Source organism: Pelodiscus sinensis, chromosome 2, assembly GCF_049634645.1.
Source record: "Pelodiscus sinensis isolate JC-2024 chromosome 2, ASM4963464v1, whole genome shotgun sequence".
Classification (NCBI taxonomy): domain Eukaryota; kingdom Metazoa; phylum Chordata; order Testudines; family Trionychidae; genus Pelodiscus; species Pelodiscus sinensis.
The window spans coordinates 58,313,655-58,338,091 of NC_134712.1; the positions used below are offsets into that span (position 1 = coordinate 58,313,655).

A 24,437-nucleotide genomic window follows, 5' to 3' on the forward strand; every position below is an offset into this window, starting at 1 on the left:
GACTCAGCAAACAATCCTATCAACTTCAGTAGAATTATCTGAGGTGTAAGGAACTATTTCAGATGAAGAAGGGTACGACAATCTGTCCCAAAGCATTTTATCATGTCCCTAGCTCAGGGATTACTAGTCTGAAAGATTCGTTGGCAATTTGAAACAAATACGAAAGAAACAGGGTTTAGAAACTGGCTGACACATGTTCTCTACTCACCAAAGATGAACACCTGCGTTTCCAAAGCCAATACCAGCAAATGCACTTGCTAGGTGCATGTTAGCCCTTGCTTCATGATCATCAGGCATTCTGACAGCTCTGTGTACAAACACTGAACATTAACAAATCCACACTGCACTGACACACTCAGGAGAAAGGGAAAATGCTCATTTGGGGATAAGTGAGACAATCAGAACTAAAAAAAAAATGTCAACAAAGCTGGACAGAGGATCAGATAGAAAGATAATCAAAGAAAAAGTCTGTTTACACTAAACTGCATCAGTAAAGGCAAAACTCACACTTCTCTGTACAGCAGGTGTATACATGGGATACAATCCTCCATGACTGGTGTGACGATCAGGGTCCAGACCCACCAAGGGGAGACCAGGGACCAAACTCCCCAAAATAAGCAGTTCTTACTATGCTAGAAAAGTGTATCTAGTAAATCTTTTTCTGAAATATGGTGATACACTAGTGATTAACATCATTGTGAAATGTGTGTATTCACACGGTGAGGAATTATGGATACTATTGATATTATGCTTTGAAGTCTGTGACCAAAGAAACGGAGAACAAGTTATCTTGCAGCTAGGAGTGAAGGCAGGTATCTACGTGTCTCCAGTGTAAATTTAGCTGTAGGGAATCAAAACAATGGAAGCCCCATTGACACATAAATGAGCAGGGGGATGGGAAATCAAGAGGAAGGGGAGAACAGCAGGCGGTCGTCCTGATGGGGGGACAAAACAATGCATTCTGAGTAATGTAAGAGGGACAGAGACATTTAAATTGTCCATCACGTAGGGAACAGCATTCAGATTCTGTGAAGGTTGGGGACCACTACTCTGCAGGGCTGGGGCTGCTGGCAAATTTATATAAGTAAAAAAACTGCTTAGACAAAGGCTGTAACATGCTGAGATTGTTTCAGTCACTGGAAAGTGTATTTAATGTTGGTTTTATTTGTAACCTTTCCTATCTCTTTTCATTCTTACTTGTAATTACTGAAACCTATATACTTTGTTAATGCATATAGCTTTGCTTTTATCACAAAACTGTCTCTGCACTGTGAGTTAAACTGAAATGTGGGTCTTCAGCTAAGCCACCAGCTTGGTGCGCACCTCTGTCTCTTAGGGGGCAGTGAACTTGATCACGTCTGTGAGGGTCCAGTGAGAAGAACTGAGAGCACGGCAGGGGAGAGAGACTGTTTAGTGGAGACTTGAGACTGGAAGGGCTGTTAGTGTCACCCAGCATCAAGTAAACAAGGTTAGTGGAAGCCAGGGTGAGGCCATTATGCTGGAAGGAGGCTGCTGGTATCAGAACTCTGAGCACACAGCACAGCAACACTCAGGGTTGTAGGGAAGGTGGTTACACAAGTTCTTAGTGGTTTGAATGATCCCCAAAGCATCATAATCTTTATTATAGTTCATAAAGGGGAATTACAGCCACTGTCCTATGGGTGGTTGGTGAAGGTAGGGTTAGGGGAAGCAAGTGCTGGACCCCGATGCCAGTCTTGCCCCTTCTGCCCAGGCTCCCCCACCTCTGAACCATGGGGAAGTGGGGTGGCACCAGCCTCCCTGGTCCTGGAGCATGGAGAAGATGGGTAGCATGTGACCCAAGGCCCCCTCCCCTAGAGCACGGGGTGCTCAGAGGCAACAATGCTCCTCCCTCAGTAGTTCTACAGTAGGCATTCTGGGGGCAGAGTATGGGTGGGGCCAGGCTGGTGGTTTGGGAAGTCAATGCCTTCACCTGCCAATTATACCCGTTGTCCCTGCACTGTCCCTTCCCTTCCCCCATGCAGGGGGGTTCCTGTCTACTAGCTCAAGTGCTGATCACAGGCCTTCCTCAACTCTTTCCTACAAAGCTTCAGAGGGTAGCAGAGTTACTTTGTTACAGAAAAAGCAGCAAGCAAATGGTCTGGTAGCACTTTATAGACTAACAAAACATGTAGACGGTATCATGAGCTTTCATGGGCACAGCCCACTTCTTCAGATGACCGGCCTGTGCCCATGAAAGCTCATGATACCATCTACCTGTTTTGTTAGTCTATAACGTGCTACAGATCATTTGCTTGCTGTTTTCTTCCCTCCAAAGCATCTGATCTGGTGCAAGCACAGAGCCTGCCTTCAGAGGTCTTAACCACTCCCCCTCTGCCCAGCCAGTCTGCTTCAGGAGTTTGATGATACAGAGACTCTGTCATGGGCAAATTCTATCCTAAAGGAATAATAAATAGGATGTCAGGATGTGTGGGTGCTATAAAGCCTTTTAGGTAGAAAAGTCTGTAGATTGTAAAACAGAACAGCTGAAATTTACTCACAGGCTAGACCTTCATCTCACACTGATGTCAACAAAAGACTCTCCAGTTAGGCTGTATCCTAAATGAGCTACTTTTAAACATACATATATTTTAACCCCTCACAGGTGAATAGGGACACCTACTTGACGTATTTACATAGTATTTTGCATAGATGCCCATTCACTATATTGAAAGCCATCTAGACAGATGATAGCAGTACTTATGTGTCATCTTACAATTTGTTCTTCTTATGGTGGTTATGAAGTATTAAGAGGTACATTTTCAAAGCATTTCTCTCTGATGTAGGTGTGTGACTCTCATGATTATGCATTGGGAAATGCTCAACTAAACCCTCATGCACTGTTTTCAGAAGTGACCTCCTGAAGACCAACTTTGCTAAACCCAACCTCATTCTGATTTTATTTGATGGTTTCTGCCTTGCTAAGGATAAAGCCAGGGTCTAAGATAGAAAATGGTGTCCTAATAAGGTGAGGAGTCACCTCACCTCAGGATATGTTTACACCGCAAAAACCTTTGGTCTGCTATGACGGCTTAATTGGATTCATGGGTTTGGACTTCAAGGCTGTTGCATTGCTATGTAGACGTCCAGACATGGACTGCAATCTGAGCTGTGGCACCTAGAGGGTCCTAGAGCCTGGGTGTGTCCACGTAGCAGTGAAACAGTCCTGCCCTGTGAGATCCTGAGCCAGCTGACACAGACCAGCCCTGGGTTTTAATGTGCCATGTAGACAGATCCTCAGAGTCTTGCACCAGCATTCTTCCTGACAGGTGTTCAGAATCAAACTTATCATCGACATGAGAAGTTACTAGATGTACATTACCTTTTCAAATACTTGGCCACAATGCGCAGTGCGTGGACAGCCCAGACATCACTGATGGGGTTGCTGCCTTGGTAAGCAGGTCGATTGACTGGATTTGAAGGGCAGGGACTGCGCATCTTGTAAGGAAGGGCTGTGTATGCTTCTAGTGCATGGCTAAAAGGAAGAAATACTTAATTTAAAAGTTCAATTTTTCTCCTCCATGCAGTCTGTCCTGCAGGGGATTTGGCATTCTACAAGCTCTGTATCCCTGAACAACATTAAAATTCCCTTCCTATAGGACAGGAAGGATTTAAAGATTCCAGGACCATAAATATGATAATCTACCTTCTCTTAAAGGTTTTAACCTTAAAAGAAATGGGAGTACATTATTCAAGAATACTGGATGGAACTGTCTGTGCTCAAAAGGCTCTTATAAGAACATACTGAGTCAGACCAAAGATCCAGAGAAGCCCAGTACCCTGTCTGCCGACAGTGGCCAATGCCAGGTGTCCCAGAGGGAGTGAACTGAACAGGTAATGATCAAGCGATCTCTCTCCTGCCATCCATCTCCACCCTCTGACAAACAGATGCTAGGGACACCTTTTCCAGACAAACAGAGGTTAGGGACACCATTCCTTACCTATACTGGCTAATAGCCACTAATGGACTTAACCTCCATGAATTTATCTAGTTCTCTTTTAAACCATGTTATAGTCCTAGTCTTCACAACTTCTTCAGGCAAAGAGTTCCACAGGCCGACTATGAGCTGTGTGAAGAAGAACTTCCTTTTATTTGTTTTAAACCTGCTGCCCATTAATTTCATTTGGTGGCCCCTAGTTCTTATATTATGGGAATAAAGTAAATAACTTTTCCTTATTCACGTTCTCCACACCACTCGTGATTTTATATATCTCTATCATATTATGTATGACTAGTTATGGTAGACATGAAACATTAGCATTATTTACATTTTAACTAATAGATAAACATAGCCAAACATTTTAGAGTTTAAAAATAAATAACTAAACTCCATAAAAATGCTGCACTTTCCCAGACACTGAAGTCAGCTAAAAGTTTGAGAAATACAACTATAATTTTCAATACATTTGTCATCCTATTTTAACAGCTGCAATTTCCTTGCTGTATCAATAAGCAGCCATATAAGTGAATCTAATCTTCTGCATATTTTATGCAGTTAAAATCCTTAATCTATGATTATTCCAATGTATCCTTCAAAACTTTGAAGGGCTTTTGTATTAAGTGATGTACTAAAAGCACTGGTTTGGAGCAACCATAATTCAAATGCAAACTGGTCCAGTCTTGCATGCTGAGGGGGATTAAGACCTTGTCTGTAGCAGCCACTATCTCTCAGACTTCTAGAGAGAGCTTTGTCAATGACTTCAGTCTTGACCTCTAAATCCCTGCTATTGTAGTCTCTGCTCATGAGAGGCAGGTGACTGTCAGATAGCGTAAATTCTGTGGTAGGTTTTGTGATGGGGTGCGGTCACAGATGACCCCTCGAGGGAGCCTCCTGGGGTGCTGACACGGCCACTGCCACTCGCCTTCCTACTCTCTGGGGCTCCTCACCACCCGGTCCTGCTGGGCCAGCTCTGCTGGTCTCCCCCAGCCAAGGCCCCGAGCTGAGGTTCCTGCCCCCACCGAGAAGCAGTACAGACACTGAACCACTTCAGGTCCAAGGACAGTGCAGTTTAGGGCCTAGCCTCCTGAGAGAGCACTTCCCAGATGGGATCAAACCCCAAAGAATTAGGCAAGCCCCCTTTTGCAATGAAAGGGGGAATGTGCACGCTAGTTGCCCTCGCAGGTAACAATCGCTTACACTGGGTTTGATAGAAAATAAAAATGGTTTTATTAAGTTGAAGCAGTAGGATTTAAGTAGTAATAAGAGAAAGTAGGCAGAACAAAGTAGGTTACAAATAATCAAAAGAAACAAAACTGCTTGGCTAATTCTCCACTGAAACCTCAGTACAAACTTAAACTCACCCTAAAACCTCTTTTCCAGCTACCACTCTACACCAGGGCTGTCTTCCCCACCCTGGGGTCTCAGGCTCCTTCCTTCAGGTACAGCCTAGCAAAAAGACCAAGGCCTCTCCTCTCCTATCCCGTTTGTTAAGGAGTTGAAGCCCCTCCATACCAACCACTGCTCAGACTTAAGGACAAAAGATTGTTTTAGCAGTGGCTCATCTAGAAGTTGCAGGTAACACCCTTCATGTCTCCCATTCACACACTGGAAACTCACAAAGTGTTCCCCATTCCATGTGTCTAATTTTCCACATGCAAATGACACATACAACAGAGCAAGATAAACAGAACCAGCAGATCATGACATGAAGATCGATGGGTTACATGAAATATTTTGCTCAAACCACCTTTGAGTTATGCGTATTCATGTCCATGAGTCTATTTCCAAAAGCATGGGGGGGGGGGGGGTAGTCCATCACAGGTTTGCTATGAGTTGTCTATGTTCTAGCAAAACATTTAAACCTTCAAAGCTGATCTCAAAAGAACGGACTCTTCTGATAGATGGTATTTTGGCCCATGCATCTAATGTACATTTATTCTTAAACAACTGAATGAGGCACTTTGATTTGTTTCAAAAGTTTAGACGGACTGAGAGGATTGGTGTATTGAAGAAACAGAAAAGTGGGACACGTTAGGGAAAATGGTGTTTTTCTCCCTCTAACAGTATTTGTTTTGCTAAATTAAAATGATCTCCACCCCAAATCCAGCAGCCCACATAGATTACTTACCAAAGCACATCAAAGCCACTGTTGGCCACTACTCGCTCTGGCATATGGAGCGTATGCAAAGGATCAATCATACCCAAAAGGGGCTTAATGGCTCTAGAAGCAATGCCTAAAACAGGTGAAATATAAAAGTGTGTTAATAAAAAGGATTGTTGGCAATGAACAACACAGTCTTACTCCTCAAATTGTAAAAGAAAAGTTCATGAGGTAAGGTTGAATTTAATACGGTCGATTTCTGGGCACCTGATTGTGCAAAGTTGAAGGTGCACGTCCTCACTGAGGAAAAAAACTGAATATAGTACAAAGTAGCACATCTCCAATAGGGACCCTACTGTCGAATCATAAAGTGATGCATTGTGGGTAGCTTTGCATTCTGGGCTATGAATCTGGTGCCTGCTGGGACCAAAACTCTGCCAGCGGGTGATTATGGGCTCATGTCATCAGCATCCCATAGCACACTTGTCTAGTCCTTCCCCCTGCATGAGATCAATGGGAAGCAATGTGCTTGTGCCTTTTTGTGCCTTGGTTTCCCTTGCATACCTCATAGCAGTGCAGGCGTGGATCCTGATTTGCAGCAAGCCATACTGATGCTGATGTGTGGTGTGTTGCGCCTAATAACACACTACTACAAGAGCACACGCATGTCACTCCACCAGGAAGAGGAGGATGAAGAATTTCAGGTTGGCATGGATACGCTGCTCATGCAAGCCCTGATGCTGATGCAAATGGAGCCACCAGTCAATCCTGAGGACACAATGGTATGCTGGTTCTAGCGCCGTGAGACAAGCACAGACTGGTGGGACCGCATTGTGATGCAGAAATGGGACAATCAGCAGTGGCTGCAAAACTTCTGAATGCGTAAGGCCACTTTCATGGAACTTTGTAAATGGCTTTCCCCTATCCTGGGGTGCCAAAATACCCAAATGAGACCTGCTCTGACCATGAAGAAGTGCATGGCAATAGCCCTCTGGAAGCTTGCAATGCAAGACAGCTACCGTTCAGTAGGGAATCAGTTTGGAGTGGGGAAATCTACAATGGGGGCTGTTGTTATACAACTAACCAAGGCAATCAATACCAATCTGCTATAGAGGGTTGTGGCTCTGGGAAATGTGGATACCATAGTGAATGGCTTTGCCACGATGTGGGTTCCCTAACTGTGGTGGAGCAACAGATGGAACCCACATCCATTTTGGCCTACAACCACCTTGCCATGGAGTACATAAACTGCAAGGGGTACTTCCCTATGGTGCTGCAGGAACAGGTGGATCACAAGGGACGTTTCACTGACATCAGCGTGGGATAGTCGGGAAAGATGCATACTACGTGCAACTTTAGGAACTCTATAGTCTCTTCAAAAAGATGCAGAGTGAAACTTTTTTCCCGGACAGAAAAATCAGAATCAGAGATGTGGAAATGTCTATTATGATCTTTGGTGACCCAGTCTACCCCTTGCTCCCGTGGCTCATGAAGCTATACATAGGCAGCCTGGACCCCAACAAGGAGGAATTCAACTACAGGCTGAGCAAGTGCAGAATGGTGGTTGAACGTGCTTTTGGATGTTTAAAGGGCAGGTTTAAGAGTCTCCTGACTCAGTTGGACTTCACCAGGAAGGAAGAAATGGAAACCCCAAAGTGGGAAGGGGGGCTCAGAAATGTGCATAGGACCCCCTTTTACCTCAACAGTCCTGGAGGGTAAGGCTGCCCTTGAGTCCCCTTCCTTCGTGTTCTTAAGCCCTGGTGGACTTTGGTGACCATGGGAGTAGAAGCAATGGGGTTGAGAGAGAAGGGACTGGTGTTGTCATCGGGGTGAATAGGATTCTAGGAGGAGTCCCTCTCCAGACATGCAGCCAGGCACTCCATCACAGCTGTCAGGGAGGCAAAGAGGGTCTCCTGCTGCCTCACTTGCTGCTCCCTGGCAGCTCTCTTCTCCTGGAGTTTAGCGATCCAGTCCTGCCGCTCTGCCTGTATGCAAGTGGGGCGTGAGGACAGGATAGAGTGCAGGGAACTCAAACTAAAAATAACCAGGAGAGAATCTTGATGGTTATGGCGGATATGATGACCCACATGTTGGCCTTCCAGGAGCACCACATGCACAGGCACCTTCCCCAGCCCTTGAGGACATCAAGTTCAATAGCCTCCTCTTCCAGAGGCCCTAGGATGTGGGGGTGAGGGACGGAAGTCAAGGGCAGTCTCACACTCAACTCCCAGGGATGCGCTCTGAAGGAGCTGACCTTCTCACACCTGTTATCACCTCCTCCCCCCTCTGACGCTCCCACCATGAACTCCTCTTCCGTCCCTGATGTGTTCTTGAAAGAAAAACACATGAATTCTGAACAGTCTTTTTATTGCTTGTATTGAAGGAGGAGGGGGATTATAGCATTTACAGGCAAGCACACTTAATGTAGGGGCACCTTGTTAAGAGCTATACCAGATGCCCCAGACGGAAGGAACATAAGAGGTAATCATCATGTGATCCCTTTCCTGTCATCCATTTCCAGACAAACAGAGGCTAGGGACACCATTCCTACTCATCGTGCCTAATAGCCATTGATGGACCTAACCTCCATTAATCTATCTAGCTCTTTTTTGAGCCCTGTTAAAGTCCTAGTCTTCACAACATCTTCTGGCAAGGAGTTTCATGGGTTGACTGTGCATGGAGTGAAGAAAAAACTTCCTTTTGTTTGTTTTAAACCTGCTACCTATTAATTTCATTTGGTGACCCCTAGTTCTTATATTGTGGGAATACGTAACCATCCCATATTTATGTCCATGAACAGCCTTTCTGATCCAGTTTAAGTACTCCTTGGCAATACGGTTGGGGACCAAGATAAGGATATGCCTTCTGTCCATCACCCCACTACAGTTAGGGAACTCCATTACAGCAAAGCAGAAAATTATCTATTGCCTTGGCTACTTTGATCACAACAGCCCCTGGTGATGATTTCCCCACTCTAAATTGATTCTGAACTGACTGACAGCTGTCTGGTGTTGCAAGCTTCCACAGGGCTATTGCCACTTGCTTCTGCACTGTCAGAGTGGGTCTCATTCTGGTATTCCTGCACATCCGGGTGGGATAAAGCAATTGGCAAATTTCCATGAAAGTGGCCTTGCGCATGATAAAGTTTTGCAGTCACTGCTGATCGTCCCATAGCTGCATCACTATGTGTCCCACCAGTCTGTGCTTGTCTCACGGCACCAGAACCAGTGTGCCATTGTCAAGAGGATTGAATACCAGTGGTATTTGCTAGTTGCTCACAGAAGAGTATCTTCAAGTGCTTCACAGAAGAGTATGTTCATGGCCTCCTGAGATTCTTCCTTCTTCCAGTGGATATGCTTTGGATATACTCCAGCACAAGGCACACTGGGATTAATATGACTGCCAGAATATTTTGCTGCTGAACGGGTTCCATGATAGATTCTATGCTTACCCTGCTATGGCGTTTGCATGGATAACCAGGGGGAAAATGGTGTGAAAAGACTGTTTGCTGTTGATTGCAAGTAGGAGGGAAGGGGGAGGGAGGGGGAGATGAGTGCTGATGATATGTACCCAGAACCATCTGCTGCAGTTTTGGTCTCAGCATGCACTGGGGTATAAACTAGAATGCAAATGGATGGCAGGAATGGTAGGATAGCTATCCACAGTGCATTGCTCTCAAAGTTGACGATAGCCACACTACTGGGAATACCCTACTTTGAACTACATTGAATCCTTTCACACAGTGGGGACATGCACCTTCAAATTTACAAAATTGGGTGCTAAGAAATCCACCTTATTCAACCGTATCTTGTAGTGTAGATAAGATCAGTTTCCCATTAAGCTTTCAACTAATATTCTGTTACACTATGTGTGCATTCTTTCATTAATATACTATAACATTTCATTCAAGAGAAAAAGCATTAATCTGCTGAGATTTGTCTGCAGTTATTGAATATCATTCACAACTGCGGTGGGTTCCCACACCACGCTGTGGTGAAGGCTCAGCACTGGTGATCTGGGATACACCAAGCAGAGGTGTTTGATCTCTACCTGCCTCGGACCATCACATTGTCATCGTCCCTGAAACACTCCGTTGTGGTGAAGGCCCAACGAGAATCATATCAGAACTGCGAGGGATCACTTGCGGTGCCTCCCTAAGGGCTAACCTGAGCCCAAAGGTAGAAGGTCGCAAGCAGCAATACTACCACTGATGACACAGAGACTTTTGTAACGTATAAATACCTTACCTGTATTGGGGATCTTTCTGTCTGTCTTCTCTTCTGTTTTGGGGTGGGGGTTGGATTTGTTGGTTATTGTTTTTGTTCCTGTTCATGCACTTGTCAATTTAAATTCTTACAATATATTAGTGAACTTTAATCTGGACTCCAAGCGTGGTTTTTTTGGGGAGAAATCACCGATGATCAGATACGGTGTCAGGGGCCTTCCTTCTGGTAACCAGAGCATTTAACATCATCAATCAGATCCCTTATCCTAAATTCTAAATTAATTCAAAAGATTATGCTTGTTACTGAGACTCTGGGGTAACAACCATGTGTGCATTCCATCATTAATGTACTGTAAAATTTCATTCAAGAGAAAATGCATTAATCTGCTGAGATTTGTCTGCAGTTATTGAATACATTGATGTGTCACAACTGAAATTACACAAGGTATTTATCTTATGGCAGAGGAAAATAATGAAAGTTTGGCAAAAAATCTAGTTAAGTACCAGACAAAATTAACGTCTTACCAGTTTTTACTTTTAGTTTTTTGTAGTCAAAAATGGCAATGCCAGTGGTTTCACTTCCTGTACCAGCTGTTGTGGGAACTTAAAAAGAAAAATGGACAATTACTATAATGCAACAATAAATGTTATACACCTGCCACCAGACTTCCTGGAGTTGGACTCTGTGCAGTCACACTCTTGGGATATGCTGGCAGTGCAGCTAGGAGCCCTAACAGCATATCGCAGGAGTAGTGACAATGTTCTATAATGAGTAGCACAGCATTCTTTTATCAATTTTAGAAGTGTTTTTTCTAGCATAAGCACAGTGCAGGATTATTATATATTTGTATTGTGATAGCACCCAAAAGCCATAAAAAGTATTGTGGTCCCCTATACCTATGTGTTGTACAAAGGCATAGCAAGTCAAGGGATGCTACAAACCATTTAAATAAAGCATTAACATCTACTGCTGCACATCCAACCTTAAAATAGGCTGCATTCATCACCAGTGGAAGCAAATGCACATTTTGTTAATAAAATACTTGGAAGCTGGAATAATGATGATTTGGGCTTAATCCGCCTCCATCAGGGATCAATTGTACATGGTTTTACTAATGTGAAAGAAAGGGAGGACTGTTTTAAATGGAAGATAATAAAGGTTGTATAAACAAAGACATGTGTCAATTACTAAGAACTGATTCAAAGCCCATCAAAATCAAGGAGAGCTTTCCCATCACTTCAGTGGGCTTTGGCTCAAGCTCTAAATATGGATATAATAGATAATTAACTGTTAGATAAATATTCCACAAATTATCATATTGGGACTAAGAGGGGGTAGATCAGTGATGATGCTGATATATGCTATCCTTAAAACACACAAGTGAGTGATTAAACAAAACAAAAAAAGGAAAGAAAACACTGTCCAACTACATAAGCAGTAAAACATATTCCATATAATATAAGGTTTTATATAATGCAGGGTTTTTCAAACTCTGGGTCAGGAACTTGTAAGGGCAAGCTGCTAGCTGGCCGTGAGATGCTTTGTTTACCTGTACCTCCAAAGGTACAGGTGATCACAGCTCCTGTTGGCCACAGATTACCATTCCCGCACCCAACAGGAACTGCGACAAAAATGAGTAAAGGTTTAGAAAACATGACCTATAAGGAAAAATTGAAAGAACTGGGTTTGTTTACTCTGGAAAAGGAAAGACTGAGAGGGGACATGATATCAGTTTTCAAGTACCTAAAAGGGGGTTATAAGGAAGGAAGGAAAAAATTGTTCTCCTTGGCCTCTGATGATAGAACAAGAAGCAATGGGCTTGAATTGCAGCAACAAAGGTTTAGGTTGGATATTAGGAAAAACTTCCTAACTGTCTGGGTAGTTAAACACTGGAATAAATTGCTTTGGAGATTGTGGAATCTTCATCATTAAAGATATTCAAAAGCAGATTAGACAAACATTTATGAGGGATGATTTAGAGGGTGCTTGGTCCTGTCATGAGGGCAGGGGACTGTACTTGATGATCTCTGGAGGGCCCTATGATTCCATGATCCTCTGACTCGCAAACAGAAGTAAAATAACTAACTCAAAGAAAAGAAGCTGGTGATGAATAACAAGATCTTGAATTCAACTGGAGTGGAAGCAAGCCTAAGTGGAGGGTTAGATGACCAAAGATACATTTATTTTGATTGGGAGACCTTAGGGTATGTCTACACTACCCCCCTAGTTCGAACTAGGGGGGTAATGTATGCATACCGAACTTGCTAATGAAGCCCGGAATTTGAATTTCCCAGGCTTCATTAGCATAAAGCCGGCTCCGCCATTTTTAAAAGCCGGCTTGTTCGAACCCCGTGCCGCGCGGCTACACGCGGCACGGGCTAGATAGTTCGAACTATGTAGCCATTCCGATCTATCTGTACACCTCGTTCCACGAGGCGTACAGATAGTTCGGAATAACTACATAGTCCGAACTATCTAGCCCGTGCCGCGTGTAGCCGCGCGGCACGGGGTTTGAACAAGCCAGCTTTTAAAAATGGCGGAGCCGGCTTTATGCTAATGAAGCCCGGGAAATTCAAATCCCGGGCTTCATTAGCAAGTTCGGTATGCATACATTACCCCCCTAGTTCGAACTAGGGGGGTAGTGTAGACATACCCCCACACAGAGCCTTGAAAGAAGAAAAAACGAAAACAAAAAAACCCACCACACTTCTGCTTGTTTACCTGCAATGAGTGGCTTGAGAGGCATAGTAACAGACTTTCCTTTTCCAATGGGAGCATTGACGTAATCTAAAAAATCTGACTCAGGACTGGATGCATATAGGTTGGCAGCTTTACAAGTGTCTATTACAGAACCACCTCCCACAGCGACGTATGCATCAAAATCCCCCTTTTTAGCAAATGTGATGGCATCCATGAAACTGAGAAGGAAGAGAAGATTTTGTCATAAACAATGCAATTTGCAAACTTAACTATTAAAATCAAGGTACATGTCACTTACACAGAGGCATTACCAGTGCATCTACAGAGGGAGAAAAATCCCCAAAAACAAAACAACCCCCTCCCCCCCAAAAAAACAAACCAAACAAAAACCAACCCACTTAAAAACAAAAGAACCACACAAAACAAACCCTACAGCAGTGAGTCTAAGAGCCTGAGGTGAACTGACTCAATTCATGCTTGGGAGCTAAAAACAGCAATGTAGATGTTTTAGGTTCAGGGTAGAATCTGGACTCTGAGATGTTGGGCTCCACTTTACTATTTATACTGCTACTTTTAGCCCTGCAGCACGAGCCCTATGTACTTGCATTAGGTGATCTAGGCTCTAAGACTCAGCTCTGCTGGTCTCTTTTTCCAGGACTGATGTACCAATGACACTACAGTGGTGGGAATAAGAGTCTAAATAGATACTTTGAGAATATGTGTGTTCAGAAGTATATAAAAGAAACAGTACCTCTGATCTGTTGGCTCCACCCGGACATCATTATACATCTGAAAAGTTATACCATTTTTTGTCAAGGAATTTAATACTGCTTTTACTGGAGGAAGCTGGCAGAGGTTCTTATCTGTCATCATGCAAACTTTTCTAGCACCCAGATTCTGCAGATCCTACAATAATCAATTAAAAACAAAGTCTGAAATCTTAAACTACATTAAATTCCAATCCAATTAAACTGAATTATTTGATACTAAATACTAAAATTTGCAATAAAGTCTTTAATCATAAACGTATATAATATCAACACAGTAAAATGAAATTATCACCCACGCATACACAGCTATAGACAAAGGTGTAGTTTAAAACATAACTCAAACACTTAGGCTACGTCTACACTGGCAGCTTCTTGTGCAAGAACAGCTGTTCTTGCGCAAAAACTTGCCGAGTGTCTACACTGCATGTGCATTCTTGTGCAAGTAAATTTACAGTACAGTGTCGGAAAACAGGGCTTCTTCCGGAAGAGTTATTCCTCTCCCCACGAGGAATAAGCCCTCTTGTGCAAGAGCTCTTGCGTAAGAGGGCAGTGTAGACAGGCAGCATGAATTTCTTGCTAAAGAAACCCCTATGGCTAAAATGGCCATCGGAGTTTTCTTGCACAAGACAGCATCAACACAGTCATGGATGCTCTTGCGCAAAAGCACATCTCTTGCCAATGTAGATGCGCTCTTGTGGAAGACTGTTTGCACAAGAACTCTTCCGCAAAACAGTTCTTGCGCAAGAAGCTGCCAGTATAGACGTAGCCTTAGAGTGAAGGACACATGCAAGATACTGGAAATACACCTGCAGCTGTCCCATGGGTAGCAAGCAAGCCAAAGCCACACAGGAGTAGTCAATTGTATTTTACAATTATATTTATTTACACAGTCCAGTAGATATAAGAGGGCAACACCAGAGAACTGAGCTAGCCTCGATTTCCAAAAATTGACTTGAACCAGAGGGGTTTTCAAACTCAATTTACCTTAGGGTCAGTGCCAGTTCTCAAACCCTCCTAGCGGGCCAGCAGACACCACTCTCTGGCAGGATTCAGGGAAGGTGGAGGGTAGCTGTGTGTTCCCACCCACCTGCGCATCTCCCGACCTCTCCTGCTGCACCGTGCACTCCTCCCATCCATGCATCCCCTGTCCCACCTGCTGCCTGTGGGTGATTTAAAACACATTGTAGGTCCCCGCTGCCACCACCAGCAGTGCAGCAGGGCCACAGTGGCTTCCTGCTGCTAGCTCTATGCTGCTGCTGACATGTCCTTGTGATCAGTGAGAGGTGTGTGCAAAGCTGTCCCATCCACAGTTGTAAGCTGTGAAACTATTAACTCATTTTGTGAAACTGACTAGTTATCAGTGATGCTAACTCTCCTGATTTGATCATAAGCTGAGAATTGGGGCCTTTTTTTATTATGCCAGATCTGGGAACTTCACTACCTGATGCTTCAACCACCGCAGTTAACAGTGATAGCTCTGATTTCTTATATTATGCTTTCTTGGTTCATGGTATTAGAAGAGAATCCCAGCCCTTTTTTTTTTTTTTTTTTTTTTTTTTAAAGGAAGACTTTAGGTCTCAGGCTTTCTGGAGAAAAGCTAGAAAACATGTCTCATGTCCAGCTAAAGACTTCAAACACCAGAAGCCAAATAAAAAGATCCCCAAATGAATTGTTATCTGTGATTTCAAGAAGCCATTCTCTTTTTGGGGACAACATACACTCATTTACACTAGAGTAAAATGGTTGTAAAATACCATCAAATCAGAATGTGTTCAGCGGGCTCACCCTGAGCAGGAACTCCACACACTATAGGGCAAGTGTGGGCAATAATTTTTGATTGGGGGCCACTCCCAAGATTTTGGAAAATGGTCTAGGGCTGCTTTCTTCCATGGTATTAATGGAGGAGGTGCGGGATCTGGGATGGAGGTTGGGTGCAGAAGGGAGCTTGGGGGAAAGGATTGGCATGCAGGAGGGAGAATGGAGTCTGGGAGGGAGTTTAAGCAAAGAAGCTGGTTGTGACCTAGGGCAGGGAACTGGAGTGCAGGGTTTTGGGATGTGACCTAGGGCAGGAGGGGATTGCGATCTGGGGCAGGAGATTGCGGTGCCAGATCTGGGAGGAGTATGTGTGCATGTGGAGTAGAAGGGCAGAAGTGTGGAGCAGAGAGTTGGGGAAGCGAGGGGCTGATGTGCCAAAGGCAGGTTCTCGCCAGGAGACTTACCAGCCTGCCTGCCTGCTAGCAGAGCTAAAGACTTGCAGAGCTTAAAATGTTTCTGCCTGTTCGGCCATGTGCTTGAGTGAGTGAACAGGAGGGTTGAGCTCTGTGGCTGCCTGTTATTCAAACAGACAGCTCCCATTGGCCAGTGTCTGTCCAGAAACTGGACAATGGGATTGTGCTGGGGGTGGGAGTGGCATCTGAAAATTTCCCCCTCCCCTCTGGACTCAAAGAGAAAGCTCCCCACAGTCGCGTATCTGAGTGGCGTGTGGGGCAAGCAGGGGAGCCTGTCTGGGGCTCTCCACTGCCTCCACAGGCTGGATCCAGTGGCTTGGCAGGCCAGATTAGGCCCTCCAGCTGTATTTTGCCCAGGCCTGCAATAGGAGGTATACACACTTAATGCACCATGTTTAGGATGGTCTCCTGGTCTTTCCCTTTAGGTTCCATTATTGCATGGGTACTGAAATAACTGTACAGGTTGAACCTCTCTAGGGCTCTTACTACAATTAAAAGGCAGAGGTGCAGTGGGGAACCTGGGGTTAACAGGGACTCAAGCAGTCCCCACACAAACCAGTTTCGACTGCTGCACCTCAAGGCAGAGGCACAGCGGGGAAAATGGCGCAAGCAGGGACTGTTTGAGTCCCTACTCACCCTGGGTTCTCTGCTGTGCCTTTGCCTTTTAAACATAGTAAGAGCCCCGTGGGCAGCTCTTACTACATTTAAAAGGCAGAGGAGCAGCAGTAAGGACTCGGCACAAGTGGGGACTGTTTCAGTCCCTGCTTGCATGTTTCCCCCGCTGCACCTCTGCCTCCCCGGCTCCCCCAAGGAGACGGTGCTGGGGGGAACTAGCTTTTAAGTCGGCTCCCCCCAGCACTGGGCTCCTGCTTCCCCCCCCCTTGCTGCCTCTGACACTAGACTTATTGGGTAGTTGACTAGTCGCTTATATCCCTACTACTTACTGGCCTCTTAGAAGACATTTGGGGTAAATTAGAGCTAAATAACAGCACAGAAGACTGAGAGCCAGGACTGGTGACTGTAAAAAAACTTTATGGGACTGTGTGAAACTTGGTCACACCCATGATAAGTGGGCATCTGACTAACTAAAATGATGCCGGACCACAGATGTTGCTGCACCAGAGAGTATAACACTAGAGAGGTTCACTCTGTATATTCAAATAGCTTCATTAATATCTAATTGTAGAACTGTATGTGCTATATTTTTATACCAAAAATGTATATTTCTGTATGTCTGAAAAGCTCAGAAATATTTTTAAATCTCCTACTTATTGTTTTTAAAAGGTTTCTTACATTTCCCTTGTAGGCTGAAGACTGAGAATTTTCAGCACCAAAAAGTTTTTCCTTTTTAATCATTAAGAGCAGGGGTGGGGAACCATTTATGGGTTGGGGGCCGCTGACCCACATTACAATCAGCCAGGGGCTGCACGCAAGGGAGAAGTAAAAACAAAACAAAACAAAACCAAAAACCCCTCACTGACGTAGCCCTCACTTGAGAGGGAGAAAGACACTCCTCATTTTTTCCTCCCACACCATAGCCTATGGGGCCCAGTCTAGTAGATATTTCTGTGGGGCAGTTGGAGGGTGGCTGGTATACCAGCGTGGACTCCTCAATGTGGGTGAGAGGAGGCCTTGAGCCTTGGGGGCTGGATCCAGGGGCTGCATCCAGCCCTCAGGCCTGAGGTTCCCCACCCCTGATTAAGAACAACAGAGCATATGGGTTTAAAATGAAAGTTTCAATACTATTATCTTGGCACTACTGCAAGACAAATAATAATTTATGACATCATCACACGTGAGCTTACTACTACATATTTGTATATGTGCAACTCATATTATAACTGTCTCACAAAAATATATTTAGCCTTAAATCTTTTAAACGTGATGTATAATGCAAACATGCCTATAATAACCTAAAATCAATGTCACTTGATGGTAAATATCATTTTTTTGGAAAGTAACATTTCATAGGTGAAAGATGTATCAGATAAAAGCTTACCATGCCTACTTCATTAGTAACTCCTTCTCCGTATCTAATATTTGACACAGCCATCTACAAATAAAATTAAATAATAGTTGTGTTAGAAAAATAACTACATGAAGCTCAATCCAATTGCCTCAACTGTGAATGTACCTTTTAAATAATTGAAGTATCTTTTTCAACATACTAAATCTTCTCTCTGAACAGAAATATACTTATTTATTACATCTACCTCAAAAGCATAGTCTGTTCTCTTCAAAGCAGCATGTTCAGGAGCTGGAATGGAAGTAAAATATATACTTATCAGGAACTTTGAAATGTAAAACAAATCTTTATTACAACTTTCAACAATTTCAGCTTAGCAATTCACTGGCTTTAATATGTGATTTTTTTTAAAATGTGTTTACATTTGGTTCCTTGTTTGACATTTAGATCCATTTTTAGTTGGGATTTGCTTCCTTTGAGTCTGGTTTTGCATCGTTTACTCATGCTGAACACTGGATCAGACCACTATTGATCCTGCACACCAATCCATATAAATAGTCCCAATGATGCACTCCTTTAAATTATGAACTGTGCTAGTTTGATATATGTTGTGACAATTGAATGAGAGTGGAATTTTAAACAAAGAGTTATTTTTTTTGCTCTGAATAAGCTCTGAATAAGCTACCAGCAATTTTGCATGCATTTATAGCTAAAATATTTGCTCAGAGTTGGAGTTGGTGGAGGAGGGAGAAAAATGTTTCTCCTTTGCCTCTGATGATAGGACAAGAAGCAATGGGCTAAAATTGCAGCAAGAGAGGTTTAGGTTGGACATTCGGAAAAACTTCCTAACTGTCAATGTGGTTAAACACTGGAATAAATTGCCTAGAGAGGTTGTGGAATCTCCATCATTGGAGATATTTAAGAGCAAGTTAGATAGGCATCTGTTAGGGATGAGCTAGACAGTGCTTGGTCCTGCCATGAGGGCAAAGGACTAGACTTAATGATCTCTCGAGGTCCCTTCCAGTTCTAGTATTCTGTAATTCGATGTATTCAATGATTATGAAAGGACATTTCATATAAAAAAAATGTTGGAAGCAGATCACATTTACTACTTATACATAGGACCCTACCAGTGTAACCGCTAAGCTGCACAGCAGCACAGGTGATTTAATCAGCCCTGTCCAGTCAGAGGCTCACCTGTGAAGCTGTGCTGCTGTGCAATGACCCTACCAAAGTCATTGTCAATTCTGGTCAACTTCTCAGTCATAGGATTTGAAATATCATAAATGTAATGATTTCAGCTATTTAAATCTGAAATTTCTCGGTGCCATAGTTGTAAGGATCCTGATTCAGGAGGTTGTGGTACTACTACCCTTACTTTTATGTTGCTGCTGGTGGCAGCACTGGCTTCAGAGCTGGAGAGCCATGGCTGTTGGTGGGGATCCCAGCTCTGAAAGCAGAGCTGCTGCCTGCAGAGCTATGCCCTCAGTCAGCAGCCACCACTCTGTGGCTGCTCAGCTCTGTAGGCAGCAACACAGAGTGAGGGTGGCATGGTATGGTATTGCCATTTTAACTTCTGCACTGCTGCTGGCAAGGTTCCGCATTCACTACTGGGGACCCAACCAACAACTGCTGCTCTCCATATGCTCAGCTCTGAAGGCAGCGAAAAGTAAGAGTGGCAATAGCGCAACATTCCTAATGTAACCTTGCCACCCTCTGGAGCTCCCTTTTGGGTGAGGACCCCTAATTTGAGAAGCACTGGTCTCCAATGTTCCTTTTAATTTCTTCCATCCATTTACAGAATAAATTTTTATATGCACCGAGTCAAAAATAAAACCTAGCTGTGGGCCCTTTGCTAATCAGCTGGGCGGCATCTGACTCTCTCCTGGGCGGCCACATATGCACCCAGCTTACAGAAAATACTGCTGGTCTTCCCTGTGAAATCTGTGCAGTAAAAATAAAAGCACGCAAAAGGCCAGATTTCAGAACAGATTTCATGGCCTGTGACATATGTTTCATGGCAGTGAATGTGGTAGGGCCCTACTTATACAATATATATGTTTCACTTTTAATTGTACCTGTAATAATAATAGTTATGATGCTCTTTTATACATGATTGGGGGGAAAATGTCCAATATTGTATTAAAATTAGGGCTGTCAATCACACAATGCATGTGAGTAGTACAAAACAAATTAAGTAGATTAAAGAGTCTTGATTAATTGCAGCTTCCATTTCATTGTTAAACAATAATATAATACCAATTTAAATTTATTATAAATATTTGAAAATGTAGAAATATATCCAACATATATTGATTTCAATTACACAAAATACAAGTATTTTTCAATTCACTTAATAGATATCCACTCAGTCCTATTTCTTGTTCAGCCAGTTACTAAGACAAGACAAATTTGTTTACATTTACAGGAGATAATGCTGCCCACTTCTTATTTACACTGGCACTAGAGTGAAAACAAGTATTATTGTAGGCAATGTTACAAAGTATTTAAATCCCAGACACACTAAATAGTCATGTTTCTACTTACAGGCTCTGAAATTTTATACTAATTTGTTTTTGATAAAAGTTATGTTAAACAAAAATTCTATATTTGTAAATTGCACTTTCACACTAAAGAGAGTGCACTACCGTACTTGTATAAGATGAATTGAAAAATACTATTTATTTTGTTTATCTTTTTTTACTGTGCAAATATTTGTAATAAAAATAGTATAACATGAGAATTATAGTGTTCTGTGTTCTAACTGAAATCAATATATTTGAAAAATGTAGAAAAAACTCAAAATATTTGTAATAAATTTAAATTGGTATTTATTATTAACAGTGAGATTAACTGCAACTATTTTTTAATCTCATAATTAATTGCTATGTTAAAAAAATGTTTTATAGCCCTAATTAATTTATAGTCCTTCTCTTTGGCATAACATTCTTTTTAAGTATACTATATTTATTATCATTTTACTTTTCCTTTGTTGTATGTTTTATTGAAAGCGAATTTGTGTTTGAAAATGTTAAAATGCAGAATCATTTGGGAAACACACACATTAAAAATAATCGTACCTTGAGAGTAAGTGTGGGAATGAGCTGGACACAGGCATCTAATTAAATGAGAAAAGAAATGTTTGTTTAAAAACAAAACAGGAAAGCAAAGAGTTTAACAAGTCTACATGTAAGAGCCACTGTCATGTTTTATAAGACAAGTCAATTTGTGGAACTCCTTGCTAGAGGATGTGGTGAAGGCTAGGACTTTAACAGGGTTCAAAAAAGAGCTAGATAGATTAATGGAGGTTAGGTCCATCAATGGCTATTAGCCAGGATGGGTAGGAATGGTGTCCCTAGCCTGTTTCTCCAGAGGTGGGTGACAGAGGAGGGATCACGTGAGGATTACCTGTTGTGTCCCCTCCCTCTGGGGCATCTGATATTGGCCACTGTTGGAAATCAGGATACTGGGCTGGATGGACCACTGGTCTGACTGTGGCTGTTCTTATGTTATTAAGTAAATAATCTTGTTACCATATCTTACAAGATTTGTCACATATAGTTCCACATAGGTAATACCACTCATTATTGAAATGCTGAATTGTCAGGCTCCAATTCAGGTGGTGATTTTTATGCAGAAACCTGGGAAATATATGGGTTCAGCTATCACTTAGGGCTTGTCTGCACTATTTAGTGGATCTATGCTGCACCAATCGATCCACCGACAGTCGATTTATCACATCAGTAGTGCTCTCCCATCAACTCCAGTAGCCAAAGTCGATGGGAGAGCAGCCCTCTCTGACCTTACTGCAGTAAATAAGCTGAAGTTGTGTAAATCAAATCAACTGGGAAGAGGGGGAAAAGGAGAGTGTAGATTAGGCCTTACTATTTCAGCTGCTACTATATTTAAAAAAAGAAAAAAATGCACAGAATGTCCAATATTGTGTTCCTTGCCCTTCTCCAGATCAAATTCATGGTATTAAGAAAAACCCATTCAATAGCGCACAGAGGTTGTGTATTTAATCTGTACAGAAAAGGCTTGCTATTTGCCAGGATGGGCAGAGATGGCATTCTGTTTTGCCAGAAGCTGGGAATGGGTGACAGGGGATAGATCACTAGATTACCTGTTCAGTTAATTCTCTCTGAGGCATTGGCCACTGTCAGAAAATACGATACAGGGATAGATGGGCCTTCAGTCTGACCCAGTACGGCCATTCTTATGTACTTTGGCCCACATCCACACTGATTTGACAGACTACTGAGAGGTAGTCAAAACGGACAGACGCATGATTCGATCAAGTAGATCTGGCTGTTTTGAGACAGCTTTTTCTTCAGATGATTGTGTATTAGTAGTTCATAACCACGAAAGCCTTCATCTGACCCAAAAAAAAGCTACATTTTACTATTTGGACTGTCACTGCAGTGCCCAGGCGAATGTCAGCAGCAAGGCTTGCACACAAGGGTTTGAGGTAGCTGTGAGATATGATGCAGATTTGAATTAAACAGAAAAACGAGTTCCCCCCATCAGCGTACCCTGACACAATATGAACAAAGACTTTCTCCCTTCCACTGCAGCGCGTGTGGAAGCAGCGCCCTTCACGGCAATACATGGCATGAGGAAAGGCAGCCGCGGTGCTGGTTATTTCCCAGGGCAGGGCAGAGAAGGCAGCCATGGTTTGCGTGTTGCTAGTCAGGGGTAGAATTGATCCTGTGCATTCACTTGGCCCCCAGAAGACACACGACACCAAAGGCACAAGCTCCTCAGAGGCAAAGTCCTGCCTCTGCGCAGCCTGTCGAGCTATGGAATCGGCGGTAGGAGCAACGTCCTCGGGCTCTTACGAGGCTCCCAAAGCTGACTGGTCCGCCACCCCCGCCCCGCCATGTCCTCGGCAGGCCCAGGGAACCGGACGCCGACGCTAGGAGCTGGTGCCCAGGGGCAAACACTCACGCTGTGCGTTGCAGCTGGCTCAGCAAGTGAACGATTCTCTCCCGTCCTCCGGCCATCGCGGCGGCTGCGGGGGGGAGCCAATGGCAAGGCAGCGGGGCCTACTGGGATAGCGAGCCGCAGCAGCTCAGCTGCACTGAGGGAGCGAGGGGGGCGGACGGGACTGCAACTTGTTTTGCTAAACTCTCTCCCCTCCCCAGCCGCCACATGCCAAAGCCTGCTGCAGGGCCACAGCTCCCTGCGCGGCCGCACGCCGGGGCTAGCTAGATCGCTTTGAACGCCCCCTGCATTCGGCTGCTCGGTCCGTTTTACCTCGGGGGAGAGTCTGTCCCACGTATGTGTGTACACGAGGATTTTCATCCTTTTTTCATTGCGGACCCCTAAACAAATTTTAAGTGCAGACCCCTTTGGAAATCTTAGCCTGCAGTCCCCTAGATCACAGCTTGAAACAAACAGCAGCAGCAGGTCTGGTAGCACTTTCTAGACTAACAAAACCATAAAGTGCTACCAGACCATTTGTTGTTTTGTTGTGTAACAGGCTAACTTGGCTACCCCCTGAAGCTTGAAAAACATTTGTGTTGAACTACTGGGTCAGTTCTCAAACTTTTTGGGCTCTGAAGCCCTTTACATGCGTAAAAATGAATGCAGCACCCCAGTGGTCCACTGATCGTATGTGTTATACCTATCGATGTTTCCAGTTTGTCAACCCCCTGGAGGGATCCGTGGAGCAGTTTGAGAAACACTGTACTGGGTCATTCACCTCTAGCCGAATAGGGCACTTATGTAATTTAAACAAGTTTATAGCGTTATAGGCCTGGCCCTAAGTCACTTTTAGTGGTGGATAGATGCTTAAGTTTTGTTTCAGTGTATCAATATAGCAGGGGTCCTGAAGCTACCAAAATGTATTAAGCAATTTAGACAACTCCTAGCTGAGAAATCATCCCCCAGCCAGAACAATAGTTATTCTTGCACACCCTGCCTCACTTATTCATTTCATAGTGTAGCAAGCATCTCCTCATGTTATTTTCCCCCTCTAATACCTTGCTTAGAATTTGCCTATACAAAAGCAATTACCGAAAATGGGCCTCCATCCCGCAGAACCTGAAGCGCCTCATTATTCTACCTGCATTAGTTCTATTGACTTTGATTTAACAAATACGTATGCATATGCAGGCTTGAGGCCTTGAACTGCTTGCGGCAGAAAGCATTTTTTAAAAAAATACCTAAGTATCTCTTCCTTTCATATGAGATTAGAGTAAAAACGTAAAGCCAACATAAACGATAAATAGCAATCTCCCAGCTCAGGAGACTAACTTGAACATGAAAAGCTTCAGAGGGGTAGCCAAGTTAGTCTGTAACAAGAAAAACTTAAACAAATAGTCTAGTAGAACCTTAAAGACTAACAAAACATGTAGACAGTATCATGAGCTTTTGTGGGCAAAACCCACTTCTTCAGATGATGGGAGTATAAGAAATCCAGATCCAAGAATAAATAAGGGAATGAGGGGTGGAGAAGAAGAAAGAGAGGCAGTGAGTAGATAGT

General features: G+C 43.5%; 1 protein-coding gene across 3 annotated transcripts in view; it reads right to left on the minus strand.

Annotated features, from left to right (window-relative positions):
• ADHFE1 (alcohol dehydrogenase iron containing 1) overlaps positions 1-23,156 on the minus strand; it is a 36,373-nt gene extending 13,217 nt beyond the window's left edge. Inside the window, exons 1-10 of one of the 3 annotated variants that reach the window (XM_075920606.1) lie at positions 22,898-23,156; positions 21,031-21,068; positions 18,198-18,241; positions 17,984-18,037; positions 13,738-13,892; positions 13,008-13,204; positions 10,811-10,888; positions 6,088-6,193; positions 3,341-3,493; positions 209-307 (exon numbers count right to left, since the gene is read on the minus strand). In XM_075920606.1, coding sequence (XP_075776721.1) covers positions 209-307; positions 3,341-3,493; positions 6,088-6,193; positions 10,811-10,888; positions 13,008-13,204; positions 13,738-13,892; positions 17,984-18,037; positions 18,198-18,241; positions 21,031-21,068; positions 22,898-22,953 — 980 coding nt within the window. In that variant the 5' untranslated portion in view covers positions 22,954-23,156. The remainder of the gene's footprint in view (positions 1-208; positions 308-3,340; positions 3,494-6,087; positions 6,194-10,810; positions 10,889-13,007; positions 13,205-13,737; positions 13,893-17,983; positions 18,038-18,197; positions 18,242-21,030; positions 21,069-22,897) is intronic. The other 2 variants (XM_075920607.1, XM_075920608.1) reach the window with 2 other exon arrangements.
• Positions 23,157-24,437: the final 1,281 nt, after the last annotated feature.